Source organism: Syngnathus floridae, chromosome 10 (assembly GCF_059516105.1).
Source record: "Syngnathus floridae isolate MCC-2025c chromosome 10, RoL_Sflo_1.0, whole genome shotgun sequence".
Classification (NCBI taxonomy): domain Eukaryota; kingdom Metazoa; phylum Chordata; class Actinopteri; order Syngnathiformes; family Syngnathidae; genus Syngnathus; species Syngnathus floridae.
This window is the reverse complement of record NC_142422.1, coordinates 1,681,315-1,707,421: the sequence shown is the minus strand read 5'-3', so window position 1 is coordinate 1,707,421 and position 26,107 is coordinate 1,681,315. Positions and strand designations below refer to the sequence as shown.

The following is a 26,107-nucleotide window of genomic DNA, read 5'->3' as shown; positions in this document are numbered from 1 at the left end:
TTCTTGACATGTACACAAAATGCATAAAGTTATTAGGTACACCTGAAAATGGTGGTGTACCTAATGGAGTGTCCGTGTGACGTCACAGATCAACCAGCCAATCAGAAAGTTACCTCGTTAAAAACACCTGCGTGAAAAGTTTTAGCCACTTTCACGTCCAAAAGAAGCTAAAAGTTTTCACGCACCTGCACTTAACGAGGGAATCACTCGGCCACTCCATTAGGTACACCGCCATTTTCAAGTGTACCTAATAACAGGCCACTTTATTAGGGAAATATCATGGTCAAAGGTCACAGGTCTCAAGCTCTAGTCCTCGGGCCGCGTTCCAACATGTTTTCCAAGTGACCCTCGTTAAGTGCAGGTGCGTGAAAACTTTTAGCCACTTTCACGTCCAAAAGAAGCTAAAAGTTTTCACGCACCTGCACTTAACGAGGGAATCACTCGGACACTCCATTAGGTACACCGCCATTTTCAAGTGTACCTAATAACTGGCCACTTTATTAGGGAAATATCATGGTCAAAGGTTTACAGGTCTCAAGCTCTAGTCCTCGGGCCGCGTTCCAACATGTTTTCCAAATGACCCTCGTTAAGTGCAGGTGCGTGAAAACTTTTAGCCACTTTCACGTCCAAAAGAAGCTAAAAGTTTTCACGCACCTGCACTTAACGAGGGAATCACCCGGACACTCCATTAGGTACACCGCCAATTTCAAGTGTACCTAATAACAGGCCACTTTATTAGGGAAATATCATGGTCAAAGGTCACAGGTCTCAAGCTCTAGTCCTCGGGCCGCGTTCCAACATGTTTTCCGAGTGACCCTCGTTAAGTGCAGGTGCGTGAAAACTTTTAGCCACTTTCACGTCCAAAAGAAGCTAAAAGTTTTCACGCACCTGCACTTAACGAGGGAATCACTCGGACACTCCATTAGGTACACCGCCATTTTCAAGTGTACCTAATAACTGGCCACTTTATTAGGGAAATATCATGGTCAAAGGTCACAGGTCTCAAGCTCTAGTCCTCGGGCCGCGTTCCAACATGTTTTCCAAGTGACCCTCGTTAAGTGCAGGTGCGTGAAAACTTTTAGCCACTTTCACGTCCAAAAGAAGCTAAAAGTTTTCACGCACCTGCACTTAACGAGGGAATCACTCGGACACTCCATTAGGTACACCGCCATTTTCAAGTGTACCTCATAACAGGCCACTTTATTAGGAAAATATCATGGTCAAAGGTCACAGGTCTCAAGCTCTAGTCCTCGGGCCGCGTTCCAACATGTTTTCCAAGTGACCCTCGTTAAGTGCAGGTGCGTGAAAACTTTTAGCCACTTTCACGTCCAAAAGAAGCTAAAAGTTTTCACGCACCTGCACTTAACGAGGGAATCACTCGGACACTCCATTAGGTACACCGCCATTTTCAAGTGTACCTCATAACAGGCCACTTTATTAGGGAAATATCATGGTCAAAGGTCACAGGTCTCAAGCTCTAGTCCTCGGGCCGCGTTCCAACATGTTTTCCAAGTGACCCTCGTTAAGTGCAGGTGCGTGAAAACTTTTAGCCACTTTCACGTCCAAAAGAAGCTAAAAGTTTTCACGCACCTGCACTTAACGAGGGAATCACTCGGACACTCCATTAGGTACACCGCCATTTTCAAGTGTACCTAATAACTGGCCACTTTATTAGGGAAATATCATGGTCAAAGGTCACAGGTCTCAAGCCCTAGTCCTCGGGCCGCGTTCCAACATGTTTTCCAAGTGACCCTCGTTAAGTGCAGGTGCGTGAAAACTTTTAGCCACTTTCACGTCCAAAAGAAGCTAAAAGTTTTCACGCACCTGCACTTAACGAGGGAATCACTCGGACACTCCATTGGGTACACCGCCATTTTCAAGTGTACCTAATAACTGGCCACTTTATTAGGGAAATATCATGGTCAAAGGTCACAGGTCTCAAGCCCTAGTCCTCGGGCCGCGTTCCAACATGTTTTCTAAGTGACCCTCGTTAAGTGCAGGTGCGTGAAAACTTTTAGCCACTTTCACGTCCAAAAGAAGCTAAAAGTTTTCACGCACCTGCACTTAACGAGGGAATCACTCGGACACTCCATTAGGTACACCGCCATTTTCAAGTGTATCTAATAACTGGCCACTTTATTAGGGAAATATCATGGTCAAAGGTCACAGGTCTCAAGCGCTAGTCCTCGGGCCGCGTTCCAACATGTTTTCCAAGTGACCCTCATTAAGTGCAGGTGCGTGAAAACTTTTAGCCACTTTCACGTCCAAAACAAGCTAAAAGTTTTCACGCACCTGCACTTAACGAGGGAATCACATGGACACTTCATTAGGTACACCGCCATTTTCATGCTCACTACCTAGGGGGCGTGGCGCATAGAGTTAGGGTTTCAAAGTTAGGGTGTCCAGCAATTAAGAACTTTTAGAACTCTCCAACAGAGCAACATTTTCTTTATTCAACATGTCCACACATGATATTTTCACAATGCTTGCTGCCAGCTCCCATCTTCGTGGAATAAATCAACAAGAATGAAAAGATACTAAAATTTATCTTTCAGAGTCAATCCAAATAAATGTTTCTGTGACGGTTCCTCACAGTCCTTTGACCACCACGGCCTTCTGGGAAAAGTTGTCCGCATTTTTGACGTCGTTGCGTTGCCGTCGCAGGTTGAGGAAACTGAAACGAGCCTCTAGGTTGAAGCTCCTCTTGGTGGCGGCTGTTACACTGCTGGTGTTGTTCTGGTTGTTGTTGTTCCTGTTGTTGATGATAGCCGGCCCGTTGTCCAACGTCACCTCGGCGCCTTCCGCACGCTCACCTGTGATGCCGTAAAGAGTAGAAAATAAAGAGTCTGGACAAGAAACATCTCAAAACTGGGTTCCTTCATCAATGGGCCACTCACCTCTCTCCAGGTCACAATCGGGCGACGACGCCCCACTGCACTCGCTGCGAGGGCCGAGCACGGGCGAGATGAGGCCAAAGTCCGACAGGGAGACGGAGCTGGGCAGCTCCAGGCTGCACGGCCTAGAGGGAGGCGAGGAGGACGAGGAGCAAGATGGAGTCGGTGACGGACAGGCGGAGGAAGAGGAGGCGCAGGTGGAAGAGGTGAAGGAAGACGGCGACTGCAGCTCCTCGGGGTTGTCGGGCGAAGAACCCAGACTGCACGTGGAACGTGTCTCAGAGTGTTCCTCGGATGCCACGCTACCGCCATTGCACGGCTCGTTGTCAAAACACACCGACATCACTGTGGATGGAAAGTAGTTAGAAAAATATTTCATATTGGAAACTATGCAGAAATTTCCATCTTCTTGATCTTACTGGAAATGCCATCAGAATCCGATTTGACGCCGGACGACTGGTCCCCGTCGCCCTCTGCGCCGACGCCGCATCCCCGCGGGCCCATGATGGAGCTGCGCCGCCGTTCGTGGATCTCTTCCGAGATGGCCTCTAGGTTACAGAGGGCTGTCTTGTATTCAGCTTTGGCGTGCGAGAGCTTGGCCTGACGCTCGTCCACCGTCTTCTTTAAGTTCTGCGTGGTGGAGGCAAAAAAAAAAAAAAGACAGCATGAAGATCACATTGACGTTTGGTTTTGACTTAAACGAAGCTGAGCTAGTTGCGCACCTCCAGCTGCAGGTAGAACTTGGCCTTCATCTCAAAGTAGGGCCTGTGGAAAAGGTGAAGATGTCAGATAGCTCTTTTTCCCAGCAGCACTTGAACGCAACAAGGTTTTCATCGTTTCTCACTTTGACTTGTTGATGGTGCGTTTGAGTTTCTTCTCCAGCTGTTTCATGCGAGCGATGGCCGCCGCGTGCTTGGCCGCCGTCTCCTTGTGCGCCACCTCGCTTCGGATCTTCTCTTGCTCCGCCTCCAACACCTGTGAGAGCCAATCACGGCTCGTCAGCACATTTCGCCATCAAAAGTCAAGCGATAGACGCTAAAGAAAAGCGAATGCTGACCCGCTGCGTGGCGTGGTTGAGCATCTCCTGCCAGGCCGAGTCAAAGTGGCGTCGGTCCTCCTCTAGGAGGCGCTGTTCGGCCAGCAAGATGGTTTCTTTGGCCGCGCGAAGGATCTCGGAGGCTCTCTGGAAGTCCTGCGTGGCCTTCTGGGCCTCCAGCTGGGACTAAAGGACATTTTATGTTAAAACAAAATTTTGATTTTCAAGTTGTGACGCTAATAACGCCGCCTTGTCGTTGTGGTCATGTGTTCGTGAAGATTCTTATTACTGGTTGATTCAGAATTTTATCTTGCAGTGAGAATCGAGGTCAAGCTCAAGTTCAATGTTATTCCTTTTCCAAAGACTTTGCTCTCAAAGTACTTTGCAAAGGCAGGCGGTGGTGGTGACAACCATAAAATGTCAGCAGAAAAGCAAAAAAGAGAAGTTTAATAGGACAGTTAAACAGATGATGTAATCTACCTAGCGTGCTTTGTTTCAATTTCACAATGAACGTTAGCGTTAAGCTAAAAGACTTTAATCACTGACGTAGTTTTTTTTTTTTTAAAACATGTTTGTGGTCAGTCAAACCATAAACAAACCAGGAGTTTTAATGTGGTGAGGCCAATGCGATGACAAAGGGGAAGTGACTAATGGGGACTTTCCAGTTGAAAGCAACTTCTGTATTTCACAGGAATTTCAGAAGAAGAAATAATAATAATAGTGACAATAACCAACCTGTCGGGTCAGACGCCGGGCCTCCCAGTACGGCTTGGACTCGTCAACTGTCTTTCCGATCTTGATGAGGAGCTCGTCCAACTTGACGGTGGCCTCCACCAGCATTGAGCGAAACTTCTGCCGGGCCTCCTGACAAAAAAATAATTTGGAATAAATGCGAGACCTTCAACTTGCTGACTTGGCCCAAGATGTCAGTTGGTCATAAAAGCCACGCGCGAGACTTTCAACTCATTTATGATGTCACTGACCTACAAGGATAAGACGTGGCACGGATTGCTCACACCTTGAGCAATGAAAATTGCATTCTTTGGATACATTATTGTGAAAAATGTATTAACTACTCCTTTACAAAGCATGTTGAGTATTTGATGTGCGTGCCACCACACGAACCTCCAGCGCCGTCTCGCATCGGTTGATGTCATCCGACGACTGGTTGAGTCTCTCCAGCTCACCCTGCAAAACATGAGACCAAATCATCATACCACAACTCTTTGACATAAATCATAGTTTAATTGAATTGATCACTGTAATAGCTTTAGTGGTTTTGATATAGTACCATTTTTTGTCATTTAAACCAAATTTTGAATTCAATCACAATTTAAAGCATAAAAATCCTAATTGAATCTTGAAATAATAAATTCATGAGGTCAACTGTACAGTTCATTCTTTAACTTTACAAGTATTTTTTTAGTATAGTCAGTAGTATTTGACTTTAATGGATGCTTGCATTTAATTCTGATTGTTTATAAACATTTATTAAAGTATAATTACTATAATAAATTTGAACGGAATTACAGCTTAACACATCTCGTGCAATTACATATCTTACCAAATACTCGAGTATTTTAGTGACATGCAAACTCGGTCGTCAACTGTCACATCTTAATTATTCGTGAACGACACAAAATGGATGACAACCATGCAAGAAAGCCGCTTTAAGTCGTCATTCGTCTCGCCGGAGGACAATTTCCGACATCTTAGGTTTCAAATGGAACGTAATAAGGATTGGAGCTTTGCTTTGTCTACCTGGACTCGGGGGTCCACATCTTCATCTTCGTAGTCCGCCTCGTCGTCACAGCGATGGGGGTCCATTGTTCGAAACGTGACCAAGAACCAGCGAGACGCTCAACAACAACACATCCCGCTTGGCTTGCTTGTTTGTCTCCGAATACGATCTAAAGAGAACAAAATCGAAGTGGGCCTGGATTGTGTCCTCGTCTTCCTCCGTCCTACTTTCCTTTTGTCACCCAGGGCTCGCGAATGTTGAAGAAGATGGAAAGCGAGTGCTTTTGTGAGCTGCTTGACCCGCCTTTCCGCTCTCGTTTGTGCCGTCGAGCGAAAGACTACTTCCGGTAACGCCCCCTCATTTGCATAGAGTCGAGCTACTATGATGTTGATTGGCTTCTTAAAGCCACGTGACGTTACACAACGGATCCTGAACACTATCATATAAGATTTAATAAAAGTTTTCTAAGATAATCATGTAACTTTCTGGCGAGTTTTTGGGGGAATGCTCTGAGGTCCCTGTAAATATATTTTCATTTATTTTTCTGCTGCTTGGACTATTTTTTTTTAGTAATTTTTCCATTTTTTTTTCAAAGATTTTTGGACTCTTTTTTGAATATTTTTTATTTTTTGGGTGGGAGGAATATAACCCCATTTTTCTAAAAATGTCTTTCCTTTTCTCTTTATTCTCTCTGTTCTTGCATCTGTAATGAAATCACTTGCTCACAAACACACAAAGGGACAGTGACGTCCTATCAGGAGCATAATGTGACGACTGTTGCTGTTCTTTGGACTTGGCCGGTGTGTCCTCTGAAAAGCCAACCACCCACACTACACATTTTATATTACTGTATACATGCTTCATGTTCTTAGAAATGCAAACAGATGACGCTTTGTCATGGCACAGCTGCCCTTTGGAGAACATCTCATCCGATTAGTGGCACAAAGTCATTTGCATCATTTCCATATCGGCAATCACAGAACAACTTGACCTAATTGTCCGGGTGACGGACTGAGATGCTCTGATGCTCACAAATTGTTGAAATTAAATCATGTTAAAAATGCTACTTGAAAAACACATTTGGTCTTCTAGTGCACTCTGGGGTTGAAAAATGTTACAGGATACTCGTAAAGAGGTCAAATTAGATATGTCTAAAAATACATGCGACATTGTGACCCTTTTACACGGTCTAAAAAAAGAAAAAAGCATACCAAGTGCGTTTACAGAGATTATGCTTGCTTATGACTGACACAAAGCTATTTTCTGAACAATATAGTCATTGTCAAAAACAACCTTCCAAAAAAAATATGTTGACATAGGCAGCAAAATTCACCTGTTTATTTCCACCTCAAGCGGCAGCCATTTTGTTTTGACTTGATTTTCTGATATTTCCAAGTGACCCAAAATTGTAGCATCCAAAAGATAAGATGTGATGGCTTTGCTCGAGAGTGGCACAACATTTAACAAAGTTCATTATTGTGCTTGGAGTTACATTGCTCTAATAAATCATTTTATCTGCCAATTGCCAACAATCGGCCGCTTTGTGACCCTTTTGGCTTCTGAATTTGTTTTCAATTGGTCGACTGAGTGACGCTCAGCCGCTATCACCAATATTAAATTATCCGTGACTTGGTTATGTTGTTTTGCCTTCTTTTAGTCTCTGAAAGCCAAAATGTTATACAATTTAAAGTTTGTGTTTTTAAGAAACATTTTCATTACAGTATCGCAAGAAGCAGGTGGCGGCAACTGCCATTATATAGTAACTTTAAAGTACAGAAAAGTATTTTTACTTTTATTACTGTCCACTAATGAAGATCAACATTTGAATTATTTAAAAACTTTGTAGTCCAGACACTAATCACGGCATTAAATCCGCTTTTATTTCTGCATATCTATGCTAATCGATCCGATTGGGAACAAATGGTCCAGATCCTTCACGCTCCACTGACCCCAAGAACGATTTCTCCGTTTCTTCTCGGGGCACTTGCATGACGAGCTGCTACTTAAGCGAAAACGCTTTTGACACCTTCCCTCACGTTCGGGGAATAACAGGATGAGTGCTCGCGTGACTGCTGCAAACCGCGGGGAAAGAGAGGAAGTGTCTCCACCTTGTTTGACTCAGAGGTTGCTTCAGGGTGAAGGTAACCTGAGGCAAAATGAAAATGCGTTGGAAAAAACTTGATAGCATCACGCGTGGTGAGCAGCCGAGTTGCTTGCTTGCTGGTCAGATTCTACTCAGGAGTGTTTTTGTGCCGTCTCAATGTTGGTTATTGACAAGTTGAAGGTTATGGGACAACTAATTTGGTAACTACGTTCACACGATGTTACGTTAGCTAACCTGCACTTCTTGCTTTTTCACGTGTGTTTTGGGGAAGTTATATAACCACAAAGTAAAAGCTTCAGCAAGGACCTGAGCACATGACATGACCTTTTACTGTTATGGGCTTCCTGTCAGCTTCCCCAGAATGACCCACAGGAACCTGTCACTCCTCAAAAACAGAACCATTTCGTTCCTCACTTTTAGACTTATTTCAAGTGAATATTCAAAGTCATTGTTTCTATATGAACTCGTAGCCCAAAATAAGAAATATTTTGAGATTTGACAATACATTTTAAGTGATTAAAAATTTTTAAGATTGCACTTGTGAATGAGAAATTTTCCAGTAAACAAATAACTCTAAAATATAAACATATGTGACTTAAAAAGTCAAAAGTCCTTTTTTAACAATCACCTCTAGAACTTTACGACCACTCAGGTCTCCGGATGCGTGCGTGTTGTGGTCATGATTGTATTTTGATGAATTTGCCCTGCAAGAAAACTCTGGGAACACAAAGTCCTTCTTTCTTGTTGACCGTTTCCCTTTGGACGTACTCGTTGGCCACGCAACGGAAGCCAGCCTCCAAGAAAAGCGCCGCCAAAAAGTCTGGAAATACACGGATGCCAGGCATGTTAGGATGAGGCATTTGGGAATGAATGGAAATTTGAGATGCCGACAAAGATGACGATGTCATGTGCGTGTTAAATGGGAAGGGAGAAAAAAAAAAAGCAAAAGCAGTCCAGGTGTTTTTTTTTAAAATTCTTTTAAATTGATATTTGAGAATATTTTAGTTTTTTTTTGTTCCTGATTTTTTTTTTTAGATTTTTTTTTAAAAAATCTATTTTCCCCCCCAATATTTTTTTTATTAATATGTATTACATGATTTTTCAGTATTAAAATGTCTCATTTTGGTATTGATTTATAGTAATCAATTTTGAAATGAACCCCTTCAAAAAAAAAAAAATTCTAGTTTTTTTTAAAAATAATTATCGGCACACCTTTGGAGAAGAAGTAGGATCTGGTTCCATCCTGTCGCACGTAGAAGTTGTCTGCCAGCTTGCTGCTGGCTTTGAACCGCTGCATGGCGTGATCATGCACGCCGTAGTCTCGGAAGAGAACGACGCCTCCGTCTTTCAGCACCTTTAGGGAGAACACAAGTACTTACGTTCAACGATATATTGCAGAGTGGGGTCATAAACGGGGGTTCACCGTATTCAAAATGGCAGCAGTCATAATGCACTCGTACCCTGTGGATGTTGCCAACGGCCAGCGCCATCTTGTCAGGATGGATGGCAGAAAGCACAAAGATGAGCGTGGCAGCGTCAACGCTCGCCTCGGGAATGTTGTCTCGCAGGTCATCACAAGTGAGGTCGCACTGGAAAACGGCGCAGCGAGCAGGATCGCACAGAGGATTCTTCTGTCGACGAAAACAAGGGTGTGTAGACTTTCGATACTGTAAATAAAATCAAGTAAGGGGTATTGGCTCACTTTGACAAAATCAACCGCTCTGGGCGAGAAGTCACAGGCGTAGACGAAGATGTTGCAGTCTTCCTCCAGCAGAGGGAAGATGCAGTTGCCCACGCCGCATCCCGCCTCCAGCAGGACTAACTTCTGCGATTCAGACTGCAATTGATAAAAAAAAAAAAACATTGACACATTGAGTAATGTCACTTATATTGTTTCAGAAGTTGCTGGACTTCATAGTGCGGGCAAACTGCATAACTCTCACTTGTCTGCACGTCTTGAGCTCCTCGAACTCTCTGCTGGTCCAGTGTCTGTCCTTGAAGAAATTTGTTGTGTTCCTTTTGTAGAACAAGTCCCAGTTCTTCTGTGCTTCTCGCTCCAGTTTCATCTGCTTGAAGGCGGACACCAGACTCTGCTCTCCTCCAGTCTTTTCCTCCTGGCTCAAAACTTCTTGTTGGTTGCCCTCATGTTTAATTCCGCTGCTGTTTTGATCACAATGGGTGACGCTATCACCAAGGGGCAAACTTTCATTCTCCGGCGCGGCCATGCTGCATGATTAAAAGCTTCCCATTGATGGTATGCTACTCTGCAAACAGTTTCTTGTACATTTCTACACGTAGTTAATAAGCGCCGCAAGGACTCAAGTCAACAAACAAAAACAACGTGTCTTTTCGGCGGCCGGTTCCATGTTGTCCATCAGTAAAAATGATCCGTGTAGAAACTTCCTCTGCAAGTGACAAACACCATTCACCTATTCTTAATACGTACTGCTTAGTCTCAAAACGAGGCCACAAAATGAATTTTTTTTTTTTTTACACAAAAAGTCATTTTTAAGTGATAGGTATGTTGTTTCACAAACATTTACGGGAGCTTGCATTGACTAGGGTGTATTGTTATGAATCCTACCAACAGTGTCCGTAAAGAAACAACATTGTACGTTAATTGTTCCGACAGTCAAAGAAGTCCCTACGTATAAAAAAGGATACATAGAAAACTAAAGAACATATAACACATCATATAGGCTTATAAAACGTGCATATTGATTGCTAAGTTTGATCTGAAACGTCGACGCTCAACAAACAGATGACGCGCACTAAACGACTGCTTTCTTTTATTTATTTGAATGGGGATTATGAGAACGTGCAGGTTATCATGGTCCGAGTGGAGGCGTCTGACGGTGACGTCACATCACACGTCTAAACACGTCAAGCTGGAAAAAAAACAAAAAAAAAAAAAAAACTTGTCTTTTTACAAATGCACAATTGCATCCATTAGCAGCTGTTTTGTATGTAAAGATCGACAATAAGTTGTGAATAAAAAAAATACACTTGGCGATCGGTCGGATAACGTGAGTATGAAGGATTTGATCAATTTTAAAAATACAACATTAGAGGTCTTTAAAGATATTGTGAGGTGTGATTCGGGAATTCCAAATGGCCTGCACAGTGAGGAAAACAGCAAATTTAGATATTCTGTATATTTTATCTGAAAATTGATGGTTTGTGTGACTTGCTCCTGTCAGAAATTGTACAAGGCTGCCCTCTAGCGGACAAAAGTTAGAAACATTACAAAAACAATAAATACATCACATTGTATTTCGGTTGCCTATGCATATAAAATACTTATTTGACCAACAGAAATAATAGGCATGGATGCATACAAAAAGTACAATAAAAAGACAAATCAATCCAAAAGAAATTACGTCAAATGTTAAGTTTTTTGACAGCTTGGACTAAATGCGGAAATGTCGTATTAGTGACGTATAGGATGTTTTGCTAATAGTTAGCTTCGTTGCTAACCTCGTCGCAGCTGATTAAATGTTAAAAAGTACGCTTATTTTACGAGCTTTTGTTCGTTTTTCTGTGCGAAATTTGTGATGGACATTTGAACGTTCGTCTCCCGTGACAACCAGAAAGACAGAAGATGAATGGCAGTACGAACCCGTTGCTGGACAAAGAGGAGCATGTTTTGAAGCTCGGGGAAAGCTTCGAGAAAAGGCCCAAGTCCTCCTTTCACACAATCAGATGTGAGTCAACTGCCAACATAAAAAAAAAAATCACCTTTTATATGCATATTTCAACACATCCATCAAGATGACAACAATCATATGTAGTTACTAAAAACAGTGGTACAGCTGTTATTGTGAAACAAGTGCATCATATTTTTTGTTATATAGCCATATCCTTATTTTTATACTGCAGAGAAAACACTAAATATTAATGGTAAAATACACAATATTCAAAAAAAGGTAGAAAAATACAAGAACTAAGACCAAAACTACAAACTAAAAAGATAACAAGAAAAAAATAGAAATAATGTATACTCAAAGTACTAAAAGTATCAAAGACAAAATTACAAAAATAATAAAAAAAAAGACAGATTACAATGGTCCTAAATTACTTGAAAACAAATACACAATTAGACAAATTACAAAGTACAGAATAAAATGGTAATACACCAAACTATAATATTTGATAAAATACAAAATATGTGAAATGCTTTTTGCTTGAACAGATGATTTCAAACCCGCGTCCATCGACACCAGCTGCGAAGGAGAGCTGCATGTGGGCAAAGGAGACGAAGTCACCATCACGCTGCCTCACATTCCGGTACAACTTCTCACACTTGCTTTCTTTGCATTAGCTACAAAAGTGTGGTAAGAGTTTTGTTGTTGTTGGCAGGGCTCCACGCCACCCATGACAGTGTTTAAAGGCAACAAGCGGCAGTATCAGAAGGACTGCGTGCTCATCATCAATCACGACACGGGCGGCTTTGTCCTGGAGAAACTCAGCAGCAGCATCCAGGTCAAGAAAACCAGGTGAACTCAATGGATTAAACCTAGCATGCCACAAGAGGGCGCCAAAGGGTTGTAGATTTGGGAGATTTTTCGAAAATAATGACAGATAAGTCCATCATGGATGCGAGCTAACATCTGTGGCTTGTTTGCTCAGGGCTGAAGGCAGCAGCAAGATCCAAGCTCGCATCGAGCAGCAGGCTGTGAGGACAAACCAAGCGGGACCTCAGTTCCGGGCCCCCACGAAGCCGGGCGTCACCGCCAAGACGTCGCCATCGCCCTCCAAGGACGACCCTTCCCCTGAGCCGCAGCTGGACGACATCAAAAGAGGTGAGGCGGCCACGCCAGATCACAGGCTTTGAAAAATAGTCACTTTTTTATTGTGATGAAAAGAACCGAGTCATTTTGTTTTGTCTTTCCTGCAGAGCTACGAGCCGAAGTGGACGTGATCGAGCAGATGAGCAGCAGCGGCAGCAGCTCGTCCGGCTCGCCCAACCCCTCGCCCAGCGCGGGCGACAGCAGCGATGGCGGAGGAGGTGGCGCTTGTGATGCCAACCGCCCGCCGGGCCCAGTCTCGTCTTCGCCACCAGGCCGCCACGCCCTCGCCAACGGAGGCGGCGAGCGCCAGCCTCCCGCCAACCATCAGCTCATCAACACACTCAGTGAGTACCAAGTGTCCAATGAACAAAGCAACCATGTGACCTTTTGCTGTACAGACGTCCCTCAAGATTTTTTTTCTATTTCTGCCTCATGACGATGACAACAGGAAGTGATCTTCAGCTCAGCGAGTCTGGCAGTGACAGCGACGACGACTAAACCAGCCGGACAGACGCCTCTCCTCACCAACAGTTTCTTTTTTTTTTTTTAATGGGTCAGGTCATAGAGTATTTTTTCAGATGATGCCACATATTTAATTTTATACGAGAGAGACTTTATAGATGGAAGATTCTATTTGGAAGCGGGTTTTATTTTCAACACATTTTTTTTTTTAGCAACATCTCTAGTTTTAGGCTTTTAATTGAAAACGTTTTGGAAAGGGAATTTGTTAATTTTGTTTCGTGACACTTTGTAGTCCAAAAATGTTAACCACTGTTCTCAGTTAAAAAAAATTGAAGACTATTAAATTCGACCTTTTTAGTCAAGGAATGTTAAAAAAGAACATTCAGTAATTTGAAGGATCAAATTTTAAAACGAGTCAGTGAAAAAAATAGTATGGTTATTTGGAAATGTGCTAGAAAACTGAAAAGATATTTTTACCTCAGGCAATTGCAAAAAGGTTCATTTTTATAAAAGTCACGTTCACTATGCCCATTACACTTTTAACGGGAATTTGACATGCAGATTAAAAAAAAACCCATCTCTTTTCTTTATTGGTGCTCCTCTTATCATTTGCTTGTTTGTTCTTGACTTCTCACGCTAAAGTATTTTTGCAATTTGTATTTCAGTGGTCATTTTGTACAAAATGGCAGCTGAGAGAAACCGAGACATTTTGGCACTGCACTTGTTTTTGTTGTACTGAGTTTGTTTGAATAAAATTGGTGTAAAGAATTTTTGCTGCTGGTTCAAGTTGTGTGTACTAGTACTTTAAGATAAATTATTACTAATTTGCACAAATGCCATATACACAAGTAGAGATGTAGAAAAAGTTTGACTTACTTTTGGATGACTTCATTTTCTTCCCACGGGTTCACATAGCATCGGTCGTGTGTGTTCGTCAATCAAATCACAGATTAATGATTTTTCATCAAATAACTGCTGTCATAAATCAAATGAACCACCAAACACGAGCTTGAGAAAACTTTTCCATCCAAAACTTTTCTCTGAGCGCACCTTTTCCAATCAACTGAACGTGTATTGACCAATCCGCTGTCAGCAAAAGATCACGTGACCAAACCCGGAAGACAGTTAACTGGTGAACGTAATTATATGAAGAAAAACTTGTCTAAAATAAAAAATAATAATAAATTCCTTCATGGTTTGTGTCTTTGGAAAAAAGTTAAATACATCCGTATCCATTTATTTATACAAATACAATCGTTATAATCACAAGCCTAAACTGGTCATCTTTGGTAGCTCTGTAGCGACATCTTGTGGCTATTAATGAACATTTATTCGACATCCTGTTCGTGATATGAATGATGGAGGAAAGACAGTGGGCCAGCGTGAAATTGGATAAAAGATTATATTGTGGCTCTTAAATAATGAGGGTAAGGTGTTTTTTTTTTTTTTTCATGAACATTTTCCACAAAGACGCTACAGTACTTTTCAACAACACCACACAAGTCACATTTGGGCACACAAAAGTACACACACCACATAAACATAAATAGCTTTTTCTTTGTTTTGTCCCTTTACAGTGAACCCCGAATGCACACACCTACACAGTTTCCTTTTTGGTAAAACATACAGTACAAAAAATAATTACCATGACATCAGGCCTTGCACGATTTTACTACACTTAATTTTCATGATTCATTTTTTGTGGATGTGGAACGTATCCTTTGCAATCAACTGGGGGTTCACTGTAAACCATTTCTTAGCTGCACCCTCCTAGCTTGTGCTACCACCTTTGCTATATAAATTAACAGTATCAACACAATTGTAGAAAAGCTTGTAATAAATCTATTTCGCTTCCAGTACAAAAGCTCCTCGTCCACTTCGGAGACTATCAGCACGACTCGGAGAGTCCAAAAGTTCCGTGAGGTTCCGAGACGAGAACATCCTCCCGCAAAATTCCTCTCCTGAGTGTTTTGTTCAAAAGGGATTCCTTGGACCCTGAGTACCTTTGCCGCATCTCAAGTCCGAGATGCTTTTTTTTTTTGCAGGGGACGTGGGGTCACCGTCCGGGGCAGGCTAGCGGTCTGATGCAGCGTCCCTGGAAAAGCACCAAGTTGGCGGGACAGTGGCAACCAGCCACGCACGGCTTGTGGCACGGCCCGATCTCGTTCCAGTTGTCGCAGGTTTTGGTGCAGCCCGGCCCGCACGTGTCGTAAACGGCGCCGTGCTTGCATTGCGTGGCTGACACAAAAAAAAAAAAACTTGTGTTAAAAACAATAAGTGTCACGGCGTGGCATCAGTTGTCTCACCCATGCAGGAGGCGTCCGGCCTCCAGAGGACGGGGACACCTTCTCGCTCGCAGGCTCGGCTGTAGGCGATGAACGACTCGCAGTAGCAGTTCTTGTGCACCGGACACTCGCACATGTCCGTCACACACGACCTACAAAGATAAAAGACGCCAGTCAGCATCTCGGTTTATATCCCCCAAAAATCTGTGGAAAACAATTAAGATTTCGTTTGCGTCGTCACCTGTAGAAGGCGGCAAAGTCGACCACGCGGTGACACTTCTGGAACTCCCACGACTTGATCTTCTGGCACTCGCGGTGGGCGCGGAATTTGACCTTGACGCTGCCGGGACAGAGGAAGGAGGTGGGGCGACGATGCGGCGGCTGGGCGCACAGCTCGTTGCCGTCCGGCGCGCGCCACGACTCGGCGAACTCGTCCACGTCGAACTTAAAGTGGCCGTCGCCGCCGATGGTGTCGTCGCGTTTGTGGCCGTTGTAGTTGCCGCACAGGCCGCAAAGGCGCCCCCGCAGGTGGGGGGCGGCCACCACCTCCACGAAGCTGTCGCCGTCCCAGGTGATCTCCAGACCTGCCGACAAAGAAGAATATTCATATTTTAATGTGCTTCAAAGAGATTGACATTGAAAAGTCGTGGTCCTTCAAGTGACCTGCGATGGTGGTGAGCTTGAGGAGGTAGCCGTCCAGGTCGATGTGCACGCCGGGCCCGTGGTAGGGCAGCGCGATACGGGTGCCGTTCCTGCGCACGGTCAGGTGCTGGTGGAGGCCCAGCACCAGGCCTCCCAGACGCACCTCCACCGACTGAGTCCAGGAGAAGGAGCGGGTGCGCCGAGCGTCGTTCTTCACCAACACCTGCGAGGAGGACACGAGCCAGAGCCTTTTGAATTTAACCCCATGCAAATTGTAAACGCAATATTATTTTTGTCCACTTGGAGTCGCCATTCTCACATTCAACTAAATGTGCCTGTTGACCTTGACCTCAAGAATCAAAGTCGTACCGTAAAGCTGGAGTCGCCGCCGTTGCTGCCAGCAGCACCGCCGCAGTCCCGGGTCAAGACGTACTGACACGTTCCCTGGAAGTTAAAAGTTCTCCCGTCGAAGGTGTTGTAGTGCGGGTCGCCAAACACGGTGCACACGCCGGGCTCTGCCGTGACACACACAAAAGGCCGTTGAGAAGATGGAGACGCACGGCAGGAGCAAACGGGACGGGGGAAGTAAACTTACTCACTTTCAGTGCAGACTGGACAGCAGCCCGTCCGGTTCAGAATCTTGTTCTGGAGGGCGAAGCGACATCAATTTAGCAAAGCAAATGGGATGGAGGATAGCATGAAAGAACCAACAGGTGAGGTGGATGCCGATTGGCCGCGGTGACGTGTCACTCACCGAAGGGCAGCTGGTGATTGGCACACACTGTTTGGGCCGGCACTCCACGCTGCCTTTCACGCAGGCGCACAGCGTGCAGTTCACCGACGACCACATGTCTCCTTCCTGCGGATGGACGAGCGCAACACAGATCAGATCCATCCATCATCCCTCCATCCGTCCATCCATCATCTCACCCTGTAGATCTTGTTGCGTACTCGGCAGTACTTGACGTCGTCCACCTTCACGTAGGACAAGCAGTTGTCGCAGCAGCTGTCGCCGTGACAACTGCCCGGACGCGAGCAACGCCTCCGGCACACCACGGTGGAGTCCTGAACGGACGACAAGATCGGAAGGTTCGCTGACGTGGTTCAAAACAAAAATGGGAGCCTCTTGGAATTTCACCTTGCAGGTGCACGTGGTGCAGTTGTCGTGCGCAAAAGACGTGGCGTTCTCAAAGACCTCGCTGTGGAACAGACAACTCCCCTGAGACAAATCAAACACCTTCCGCTGACCTGCCGCAGCGAGACCACCATCGTTAGAAGGTGACACACACACACTCCTCAAGAACGTTTGTCTGTTATTTACCAAGACATTTGGGACAGCATTGGCCCGGAGGGGTGTGGCTGAGGTGGGCGGGGCAAGAAAGCACAGGACACGCCTCCTTCACGCAGAGAGTGCGCGCTCCCTGCAATTACAACGACACGTTAAATCAAACCACATGATCGAGACTGAGAATTGAATATAAGTAGTGCTTTGGCGCCATCTGATGCATACTCACCGTGCATGTGCACTTGATGCAGGGTTTGCCTTCTGGACTGAACTCCTCCTTCTCTTTGTAGAGACGACCCTCGAAGATGCAACCTGACAAAAGTTGAAAGTTCATTTGCTTTCCTCGGCGGGCTTGGACTCGACTGGAAGTTCAACTCACCGGGGCAGGTGGGGCAGCACTTTTTGGGATGGATCTTGGGATTCTTGCAGTGGACAACACACCGCACCTCGGCTTCCGTGATGACGCCCTCCTGTCACAACCAGGATGTAAAAATGTGATGTCAAAATATTTCTTATTATTTCATATCTTTTATATGAATATATTTTATATATTAATTTGATATATATTATTGCCAGACCTGACAGCGCCGAGTCACGCAGGGCTTGACGCCGCTGGTCCAGGAAACTGAGCTGTTGTAAGATCGTCCATCCAACATGCAACCTAAGAAGACAAGCGTGTGTTTAGATTTCAAATATCGATGACAGGATGTCAGGAACGATGCACAAAATTGACGTCGAGGATATGGAAGCTGCAGACGCATTTCATTTTTTAAAATTTAATAAATACTGCTTTCATGTCATTTGCAGCCATCACATTTAAAAATGGTGTATATTGTAAACACACTGGAATTAAACCTAAAATTTTAAAAAAATCCTCATATAAAAAGTATAAATGGAAGGATTAGGTGGTTCCAAAGAGTAATAAACTTGGCTTGTCCACTCAGCAATAAATTCCCAGCCTATTCATTTCATGCCGCTTACAGTAAATGGACCGCAATCGATGCTGCGCTGCGCCTGCAATGAAAGTTGATCACAAGAATTGATCTACTTTCCTGGGTCTGAAAAGCAAACCAAACACCAAAAAAACAAAAAAGATCTCCAGTCAGCGCCGAGGGGGATCATGGCGTGCCGTTTGAAAGCCGAGCCTCCCCGAGAGCCTCGAATCAGCTTCATACACTCAAGACTCGCTAATATGACGGACACGACCATGTGACCACTTCCTGCCCGCAGCCACTTTTTTTTTTCCAATTCCAGAGGATTATTTCCAAATCAAGTGAAATCACAGCACAGATGAGATGAATTTTGGCTGAAGTTAAAAAAATACCTAAGGACATGTAAATCAACCAAAAAAGTTATTTTCTTAATCGGTGGATTAATCGATTATCAGAATTTTATCGGAACCAGCATCGGCCTAAAGAAATCCAGATCAATCGGGCCCTAGTTTTAATTGTCACAAGTGATGATAATAATAATACAAAAATGGAGCATATATAAACTTTGTTTCAAATATGAAAAAAAAAAAAACTTTCTTAAATTCTTACCTTTACACCTCTCGCAGCACGCGCCGCTTTGTTTGACCACCAGGGCGCAATCTTCGGACACTGGCGGACATTTCTCTTGCTTGCAGTCGGCCTTGCCCTCCTGCCAACCGCAGACGAAAAAAAAAGAAAAGATTGGTCAGTCTGCTGTTTTGTTCTTTGGTCAAAACATCATTTTAAGGTTAAACTGAGATGACACATCAAATGACATTAGGATTATTATTATTATTATCATTATTATTATTGCTTGTGGTGAGGTCATCACAATGAATCATCAACATCTACACTCACATCATTTTCCAAAACTTAGACGGAATTATTTATGTGATTCCCAGAGGAAGGAACAGCACCCTTCACCACATTTGAAAACAATTTGGAAAATAATAACACGACTCAACCCGTCTGATGGTCAGTACAAGTAAGCGTACAAATTTACAAATAACTTTAATTGTAATGCAGCCTGGTAGTAAACAATGTTCATGGATGGTCTAATGCCAAACAAGTAGGAAGCTTCTTTCCGTTTGGCCCAAAACGCCACATGAGCTCACTTTGTGGTCGCCCGTCGCGGTTCAGACTCTGCGGCCGAGACTGATCGTGCATTTCAATTTACAACCACGTATTGTTTTGATTGACTTTTATTTGGAAATAATTTGCAAATCACCATCTCCAAATATTCACAATATCCAAATTCTCAATATGATTAATCAATCTCCAAAATGGTTGTCAAATAATTTGATAATAGATTAATTGTCAATGAATCAATTAATTATTGCTCCTCTACTTCTATGTGAAAAAAAAATGTGTCCAAGCTGGAGCAAGGTCACGTCCTTGTCTCGCTCCCGTCTTCTGTTAGCACAAAGTGGTATTAGTCCAGATGACCTAATGCTCCCCCTCAACCCCCCCGCCCCCGTCAACACTCCATGGGGTCCCTTGTCTACAGGTCAAAGGTGGTGACGGGTCATAACGCCTTCTAAACACTTGACATACCGCGGCACCAAGGCTGCTCTCCTGGATGGCTGTCTGCCGCCGACCTCCCCCAAGGCCCCATGCACCCACCCCCACATACATACACACTTGGACTACATTGAATTACAAACAGGAAGACATAAAAGTCAAGCCTCTGTAAATGTCACCGAGCAACGTTAGATGTAATAAGATTACATCTCAAACCACCAATCAAATTACACACAAGTCACATGTCATTGTTCCATTTGAAGCCCACAAAGCGTAAATGTTAATTGTTTTACAGGATATTCAATCTTAGACGTCTGCGGCAATAGTTAAGCGGTGCCATTTACAATTGCAATTGACAAACAGCAGGATGTTAGATTAGATTTACGCTTCTATTCATCCCTCCTTTGGTTTTGTTTATACTATGTTGCTTGTACGACATTAATCAGTGTCAAAGCGTGACTTTGTTGTTGGTACAATTTAATTCCTCCTGGGGATGCATAAAATACAGTCGAGTATTTAGGTCAAGTGTTGCCTTAAGGGACAGTCAGAAAGCCAAGTTTTTCCCATACGACAACTAAATTTCGACTGAAAACGACTACATTTCTTTGTTTAGTAAACCCAATTCAGGACACATAGAAAAAATGAAAATCATTTTTATAACAGTTCAGTGCAATAAAATTCAAATTTACCTTAAATACAAACATTGGACTATTGCTAGCAGGCAAATAATTATGCGCCACCGTGTATTCATTGTCCCTCAAAGGCCACCATACAAAGGTACCTAAGAGGTTAGCGAATTAACTAGCGAGCAAGCTAGCCTGCTAAGCACACAAATTGAATGACAAATAATAAATAGTGTTGTGCAGTTTTACAAGTCTAAATCACACCATACATCACTACTAACTTGCCATAAAATTACCTGTTGAACCTGACCCAAACGAGCTGTGTACGCGATAATGAGCGACTTTATTGCCGCGGAGGGGCGGTGGACTGTTTGCTATGTGACGTCATACGGCAACAGGTGCCGCGATGCATGCTGGGAATAGTAGTATCAGCGAAAACGAAACAAAAATTACTGACATTATTATTAACAGTATTAGATTATTAGTAGTATTATCATTATAATTATTATTATTATTAAGTTAACTACAGTTTTTTTATTTTGGCTTTTTGACATTTCCAACCTAACGTCAGTCATATGGATTAGTTTTGCTTTACTACCTCTAGGGGGAGACAATGGCAACATTTTCTCCCCATCATTTCTTTTTTTAAATCCCCTTCCTTCTTCCCTCTTTTCCATCACTTTCTCCCCCTCCCCTTCACCTCCAATCTCCCAATCTACTGCTGCCTGTGAACTTTCACCTCCTAAACAAACAGGTCGGGACCCCCCTTAGCAGTGAAAGAGCCACAGTAGCTTCAGGGAAAGGAATTCCCCAAACAGACTTATTTTTTACTTACTTCCGCCGAATCGCCCCTTCCTGTCCAAATGTGTGTGTGAAATAGAAATAACATTACCTGACCATAATTTATTGGACAAATATGGCGTCTATCGTTTAGGCGTTTAATGCTGGAGCCCATCCTGCTCCATTTCAATGATTTCTTATTGAGAATAAAAAATGAATTAAAAGTACTTAAGAAGAATTCTCAAAATTGCCAACATGAAGATTTCCCCCCCACACTTTTAAGCAAGTAAATTTAATATTGGGAATTAAATATTTTTGCAACTGTGTGACAGTTCAAAACTTTTGCCTATACAGTAAAAACCACTGAGACGAAAACGAATGAAGCAATTAAATTCCAACTGGGGGGGGGGGGAGTTTAAAATAGCAAACGGTGTACCCCCGAAATAATTCCCATAACTCCGTTTGGAAAAGCACTTGACCGTGACCAAGATGTAGAGTGAGACGGACATACAGACGACTCGATGAAGAGGGGCAGCAGATAACAGATCGCCATGGCGACCGCTCTGTCAGTTTTACAATGGCTCCTCTGTGTGTGTGTGTCCCCCAGACCTTAGTCTGGTCTGTCTAGACCCCCCCCCCCCCCCCCCCTCACACACATACACACTATATGAGTATATGAGTGACACTGCCCCCCCCGCCCCAACATATCAGACCGCCTGGCGACAGGAGACTCACCGCATGTCTTTGGAGGGAGGGGGCACAAGGGGGCTGACAGATGTGGAAGTACTTGAACACACTCAGGAAACATAGACCCCGCCCCCCCTTTTTGAGCAAAGATTGCAATTTTGAAACGAGTGTGTAGTGTGTGTGGATTTTGATGAGAATGTGAGTCATGTGGATAAAAGTATTGGGACAAGAAATTACAGAAATACATTTTTGGTGTCCCTTTTGTTTTTTCAATATTGCAGCCAAATATTGTGATTTTTGTTGCCGTGTCATTGTCAACATGTCTTGATTAGATCATTGGCAAGTAAAGTCCAATCCACGATTGATCCATCGACGTGTGTCCCAATACTTTTGCCCATATTTGTGGGTTGCAGAGGCAGCGGGAATTGGGGAGGGGGTGAATTGTGGAGTAAAGGTCAGTGATTGGCTGCTGACGAGTGATATCCATTGAGCTGGGCTTTAAACTGATGCCGACCTGATAAGAGCGAGAATGCTGTGGTAACCGTGACAACAAAGTCGCCAAGTTGGCAGAAATGTTCATTTCGCTTTAACTTGTGTTTTCAGTGGTTCTGCAGCAGCGACAAGAATCTGTCCTATCTGTGTTTTCATTTCATATTGTTTCTCTTTTTTTACAAATGTGGATGCTACTTTTTTTTTTTGGTCCAATCAGATTTCACTCTCTGTGTTGCCATGCCAATCTAATCTGCCCATGGCCTTTAGGTCCTTGTAACTTAACTTAGGCCCAGGTACCAAACACACAGCGGCTTCTGTCACCTTCAAAGCGTGACACGTTCACATCCTGACACATTAGCGTCCCGCTATTGACTTGTGATAAAGCTCACATTTGCTCAGTTGTGAAAGGAAGCAACGCAAACACTCAACGAGACAAAGCCCCGTCACCAGACCTGATAAGGGACTTATTGCCGATCAATAAGAGGAAGCGGGTGTTACCAGGCAGACACAGGTGATGCACGGGTTGTCGGTGATGTTGGGGATGTGCAGGACCTCGCCTTCGTTCTCACAGCTGGCCTCCGTGCCTGGAAAACACAGAAGACAGAAAATGGCGGGGTTACGATGACATTTAAAGGCATTTCGAGTCATCTAAAGGCTTATAAGGACGTCTTAAGGGTGTCAAGACACGAGAATCCCTCCAGAAAATATTTAACACTTCTTAAAAAATATATTTTTCCAATACAAACGACACATTCCGCAGCACGTGAGTCATTTTGTGCATTCCACTAAATCCTAAGCGGTGACATTTAAAGGGTCTTAAGGGTCTTAAAAGACGCGGTGGCAAACGTAACCTGAAACAGGAACGCAGGAAACACAAAGCTTTACGGGCAGCGCGAGGCACATGCGAGGAAAACTCCTCGATGCTTCCGACCGCGGTCACGACCTGCAAAACCGCTTCCTGTGTCCCACCACGGCGGCCATGTTGGATGACATCACACTTGTTTAATTAAAGACGAGAAAGCGCGCGGGGGAATCCGACGGAGGCTTCCCAGTGCCGTGTCGTCTGCGTTTCGGGGCAGACGACGAACTCGCCGACTCCGCCGCCGCTGTTAAACTTTACGACCTTCGAGCCTAATTAAACTGGCATGACTGAGGGAGGGGGGGCAATGGAGGGGGGTCTCTAGGGACACATCCCTGCTTTGACCAAATAACTCAGTCATTGTTTTGTGTTTGTCTCAGGTAACAAGGGCAAAGCTTCCATTGGAAACGCTTTTCTAGCATGTTTACGTATCGTACGCACTTGCGGGACACTTCATTAGGTACACCAACTCATGCAATCCACTCGTGGAAAAGGAGCAGTTTTGATTAGTCATTAAAATAACACGACATTCGCTCACTTATTCATCATTGCTCACTTGTTTTTTTTGAAGTTGTACTCTTTAAAAAATTCACGTTACATATTCTTTAATTTTTATTAAACGTGTTACGTCGCTCGTTTCCCTCTTTGTTGTGGTTATCGAGACAAATATAACCTTCACAGTGAAGATCAAAATAAATTTTTAGGCCACAAATAAACCAATGAGAATGTCGGACATTAGCAGAAGCACCTGCCAGCTTAATTAGCCCTTTTTAAAACATTGATCCTGTTCTCATTTTTTGTATATCCCAAAAAACAGGTATTCGAACAGGGGTGTGTAGACTTTTCATATCCACTGAATCAAGTAAAGCAATCTACAGAAGGCCCCTTGATCCCCGATGACCATCTCTCCCCTCCGCCCCCCATCTGGTGCCGCTTTGGCTTCATTTCCATCTTTGCTCCGAGGAGAACCCGCCAGGAACCGCGACATCGTGTTTAGGATTTAAAAAAACAAACCCCAAAAAAACAACAACATATTTTTTTCCCTGTCCTGTGGAGGTTTGATTTAACGTTTCCAGCTGAGCCAAAAGACGCGGGACATGTTCTGCATCAAACACTTTCATCCTCTCGCTATAATCACACGATGATGATGATGAAGGCCAACTGGAGAAGAAAAAAAAAGGGGGAAAAAAAGACAAAAACTCCTCGCTTGTGCTTTTTACTTGCCTGCAGTGGTGGAATGTAACCAAATCCAAATACTTAGCGACAGTACTTGAGTACATTTTCACGGGATCGGCATATTTATTTTTCTGACCACTTTTGACTTCAACGTCCGGAAAGTAAAAGCCGACATCTGTACTTTCAACTATCCAGTCAAAATAGTCTTGCTACTTTTTCCAACTTTGGCAGATGATGAAATGATGTCCAAAAGATGGAAATAAAGAAAGATCATGAAAACACAGTTGAACAAAATGAGGACAGTGTTAAAACATACAACTTGTATTTTAAACAGTATTTTAACCTTTTCAACTATAAATTGAAATATGTGGAATATTTTGAAACTTTTTCCTTTATGGGAGTTTGTTGCGTTGAAATTTTGAGTTCACCCACCTTATTTTTTTTTAGTCTTTATATACAGAAGAACAGAGAATTCATTATCTTGCCACCTCTGCCTTTCACTGTAATAAAGTGACAACGAAGATTCTAAAAATAAAAAGTAAATAATAATACAAATAAAATCTCATATCGAGCCTCCTTTTTTGCGCGTATTGATGTCGTGACTGCGGGGCAAAAATATGATCGACGACGAAGACGAAGGCGCAAAACGCACACATGCAGATCCAAGTTAAAAGCAGAAATTTAATTACAAGCCCCAGCGTGAGGCGAGCTTCTTCATCTTCTCATTGCCAAACTAAACTGACCGTGTAAACCTCGCCAACGCCGCGCGCAACTACGTGCGCTTTTACGCACGGAGAGCAAATGTGGAATCTCTCACCTGTGATGAGCGCGGCGGCGGGCATCCCAAGCAGAAGCAGCAGCAGTAGCGGCAAGCCGGCGAGGAGTCTGCAGGTGGACGTCATCCTCAACAACCGACGGAACCTCCGAGTGTGCGCTTTTTAAATCCCAAAAATACCAAGCAAAAAAAAAAAAGTCGTCCTCAGGGAAGTTTGTGCTGAAGCTTTGGAGCCGGGGTGCATGACGCGCTTTTGGAAGCCTGCCTGGTGGAGGTGAGCAGAAGATGGTGGACTTTCCTGGTAGAATCCGTCCTGAGCGAGGAAAGCGACAAGTTCCAGGAGAGAAGATCAATGTGTTGCGTTCATGGATGCTGGCTGCCGACTGTGCGCTTTCTGAGGACTGCACACACACTCTCTCTTCTCGCTCGCTCGCTCGTACACACGCTTTCCTCCTCCTCCTCTTCTTCTTCCTCCTCCTCCTCCTCTTCTTCCTCGACGACTACATGCTGCCGCGTGGAGCCCAGCAGAGGCAGCAAAGTCCAGCCGGCACCTGTAGAAAGCCGTCGGAACATTTATTCCACATCCTTCGTGTGCAAGAGGAAAATAGGGAATTTTTCTATTTAGGCTCACAAACAGCAAAAAGAAAGATGCAAGGCCCACTTTAAAAATTGGCCAGCTTCTAATTTACTAAACAAAAAATCAATTAAAATCAAATTAAAATTTTTAAAATTAAAATTAATCAAGCAAGCAATTATATTCTGTTTGTTTTCAAGGTCATTTGATAAATTTAACAGTCATGCCTGGATTGGGTAATCTGCACCTTCTGGTGAATTCCCGCCAGGCTGGATTTGCAATATACAATGTTCAGTGCGACTCGTTCCGGCTTATGAATTCGATTTAAAATCAAACTACATTTGTTCCTGAGGGTCTCACTAAATCACAATATTATACCAAAAGTATCAAAACTATTTAACAGACTAGAA

General features: G+C 43.7%; 4 protein-coding genes across 8 annotated transcripts; 1 reads left to right on the top strand and 3 right to left on the bottom strand.

The window, feature by feature from the left end:
- Positions 1-2,431: 2,431 nt before the first annotated feature.
- On the bottom strand, positions 2,432-6,009 carry sh3bp5b (SH3-domain binding protein 5b (BTK-associated)). The gene is made up of 9 exons (XM_088387063.1): positions 5,692-6,009; positions 5,056-5,118; positions 4,666-4,794; positions 3,952-4,116; positions 3,739-3,869; positions 3,617-3,659; positions 3,314-3,524; positions 2,898-3,239; positions 2,432-2,813 (listed from the first exon to the last, which is right to left on the bottom strand). The coding sequence occupies exons 1-9, from the start codon at positions 5,755-5,757 to the stop codon at positions 2,590-2,592; spliced, it is 1,374 nt and encodes a 457-aa protein (XP_088243189.1). The 5' UTR covers positions 5,758-6,009; the 3' UTR covers positions 2,432-2,589.
- A 325-nt stretch (positions 6,010-6,334) lies between these two features.
- On the bottom strand, positions 6,335-14,097 carry mettl6 (methyltransferase 6, methylcytidine). 4 transcript variants are annotated; one of them, XM_088387065.1, is made up of 8 exons: positions 13,904-14,095; positions 11,395-11,488; positions 9,719-10,180; positions 9,478-9,612; positions 9,236-9,406; positions 8,988-9,129; positions 8,404-8,595; positions 6,335-7,817 (listed from the first exon to the last, which is right to left on the bottom strand). In XM_088387065.1, the coding sequence occupies exons 3-7, from the start codon at positions 9,998-10,000 to the stop codon at positions 8,453-8,455; spliced, it is 873 nt and encodes a 290-aa protein (XP_088243191.1). In that variant the 5' UTR covers positions 10,001-10,180; positions 11,395-11,488; positions 13,904-14,095; the 3' UTR covers positions 6,335-7,817; positions 8,404-8,452. The 4 variants fall into 4 exon arrangements, with proteins under 4 accessions (XP_088243191.1, XP_088243193.1, XP_088243190.1 ...); XM_088387067.1 differs by having other exon boundaries at positions 6,988-8,595; positions 9,236-9,403; positions 13,904-14,097; XM_088387064.1 differs by having other exon boundaries at positions 6,988-8,595.
- eaf1 (ELL associated factor 1) lies at positions 11,198-13,795 on the top strand. Its single transcript, XM_088387069.1, has 6 exons — positions 11,198-11,479; positions 11,968-12,062; positions 12,135-12,271; positions 12,405-12,577; positions 12,673-12,909; positions 13,014-13,795. The coding sequence occupies exons 1-6, from the start codon at positions 11,377-11,379 to the stop codon at positions 13,061-13,063; spliced, it is 795 nt and encodes a 264-aa protein (XP_088243195.1). The 5' UTR covers positions 11,198-11,376; the 3' UTR covers positions 13,064-13,795.
- A 313-nt stretch (positions 14,098-14,410) lies between the features above and the next one.
- bmper (BMP binding endothelial regulator) lies at positions 14,411-25,759 on the bottom strand. Of its 2 annotated transcripts, XM_088387315.1 has the most exons (16): positions 25,166-25,759; positions 22,812-22,897; positions 18,781-18,880; positions 17,818-17,900; positions 17,619-17,709; positions 17,469-17,551; positions 17,276-17,375; positions 17,093-17,202; positions 16,885-17,019; positions 16,709-16,813; positions 16,554-16,599; positions 16,324-16,469; positions 15,976-16,177; positions 15,554-15,896; positions 15,334-15,464; positions 14,411-15,265 (listed from the first exon to the last, which is right to left on the bottom strand). In XM_088387315.1, exons 1-16 carry the CDS (start codon positions 25,248-25,250, stop codon positions 15,084-15,086), a joined length of 2,028 nt encoding a protein of 675 aa, XP_088243441.1. In that variant the 5' UTR covers positions 25,251-25,759; the 3' UTR covers positions 14,411-15,083. The 2 variants fall into 2 exon arrangements, with proteins under 2 accessions (XP_088243441.1, XP_088243442.1); XM_088387316.1 differs by lacking the exons at positions 22,812-22,897; positions 25,166-25,759 and adding an exon at positions 20,651-20,765.
- Between the last annotated feature and the right edge of the window lie 348 nt (positions 25,760-26,107).

What these genes read in the sequence shown, in the direction of transcription:
- sh3bp5b (XM_088387063.1), bottom strand. Translation starts at nt 5,757, where the DNA reads ATGGACCCCCATCGCTGTGACGACGAGGCGGACTACGAAGATGAAGAT. An exon ending in GATGCGAGACGGCGCTGGAG is followed by an intron (nt 4,795 to 5,055) that starts GTTCGTGTGGTG and finishes TTTTTTTGTCAG; the next exon opens with GAGGCCCGGCAGAAGTTTCG. An exon ending in AGTTCTACCTGCAGCTGGAG is followed by an intron (nt 3,525 to 3,616) that starts GTGCGCAACTAG and finishes TCCACCACGCAG; the next exon opens with AACTTAAAGAAGACGGTGGA.
- eaf1 (XM_088387069.1), top strand. Translation starts at nt 11,377, where the DNA reads ATGAATGGCAGTACGAACCCGTTGCTGGACAAAGAGGAGCATGTTTTG. An exon ending in TCACGCTGCCTCACATTCCG is followed by an intron (nt 12,063 to 12,134) that starts GTACAACTTCTC and finishes TGTTGTTGGCAG; the next exon opens with GGCTCCACGCCACCCATGAC. An exon ending in GCTGGACGACATCAAAAGAG is followed by an intron (nt 12,578 to 12,672) that starts GTGAGGCGGCCA and finishes TCTTTCCTGCAG; the next exon opens with AGCTACGAGCCGAAGTGGAC.
- bmper (XM_088387315.1), bottom strand. Translation starts at nt 25,250, where the DNA reads ATGACGTCCACCTGCAGACTCCTCGCCGGCTTGCCGCTACTGCTGCTG. An exon ending in TACGCAACAAGATCTACAGG is followed by an intron (nt 16,814 to 16,884) that starts GTGAGATGATGG and finishes GTCCATCCGCAG; the next exon opens with GAAGGAGACATGTGGTCGTC. An exon ending in CTGTCCAGTCTGCACTGAAA is followed by an intron (nt 16,470 to 16,553) that starts GTGAGTAAGTTT and finishes GTGTCACGGCAG; the next exon opens with AGCCCGGCGTGTGCACCGTG.
- mettl6 (XM_088387065.1), bottom strand. Translation starts at nt 10,000, where the DNA reads ATGGCCGCGCCGGAGAATGAAAGTTTGCCCCTTGGTGATAGCGTCACC. An exon ending in CCGTTGGCAACATCCACAGG is followed by an intron (nt 9,130 to 9,235) that starts GTACGAGTGCAT and finishes TTCTCCCTAAAG; the next exon opens with GTGCTGAAAGACGGAGGCGT. An exon ending in ATCCTACTTCTTCTCCAAAG is followed by an intron (nt 8,596 to 8,987) that starts GTGTGCCGATAA and finishes GTGTATTTCCAG; the next exon opens with ACTTTTTGGCGGCGCTTTTC.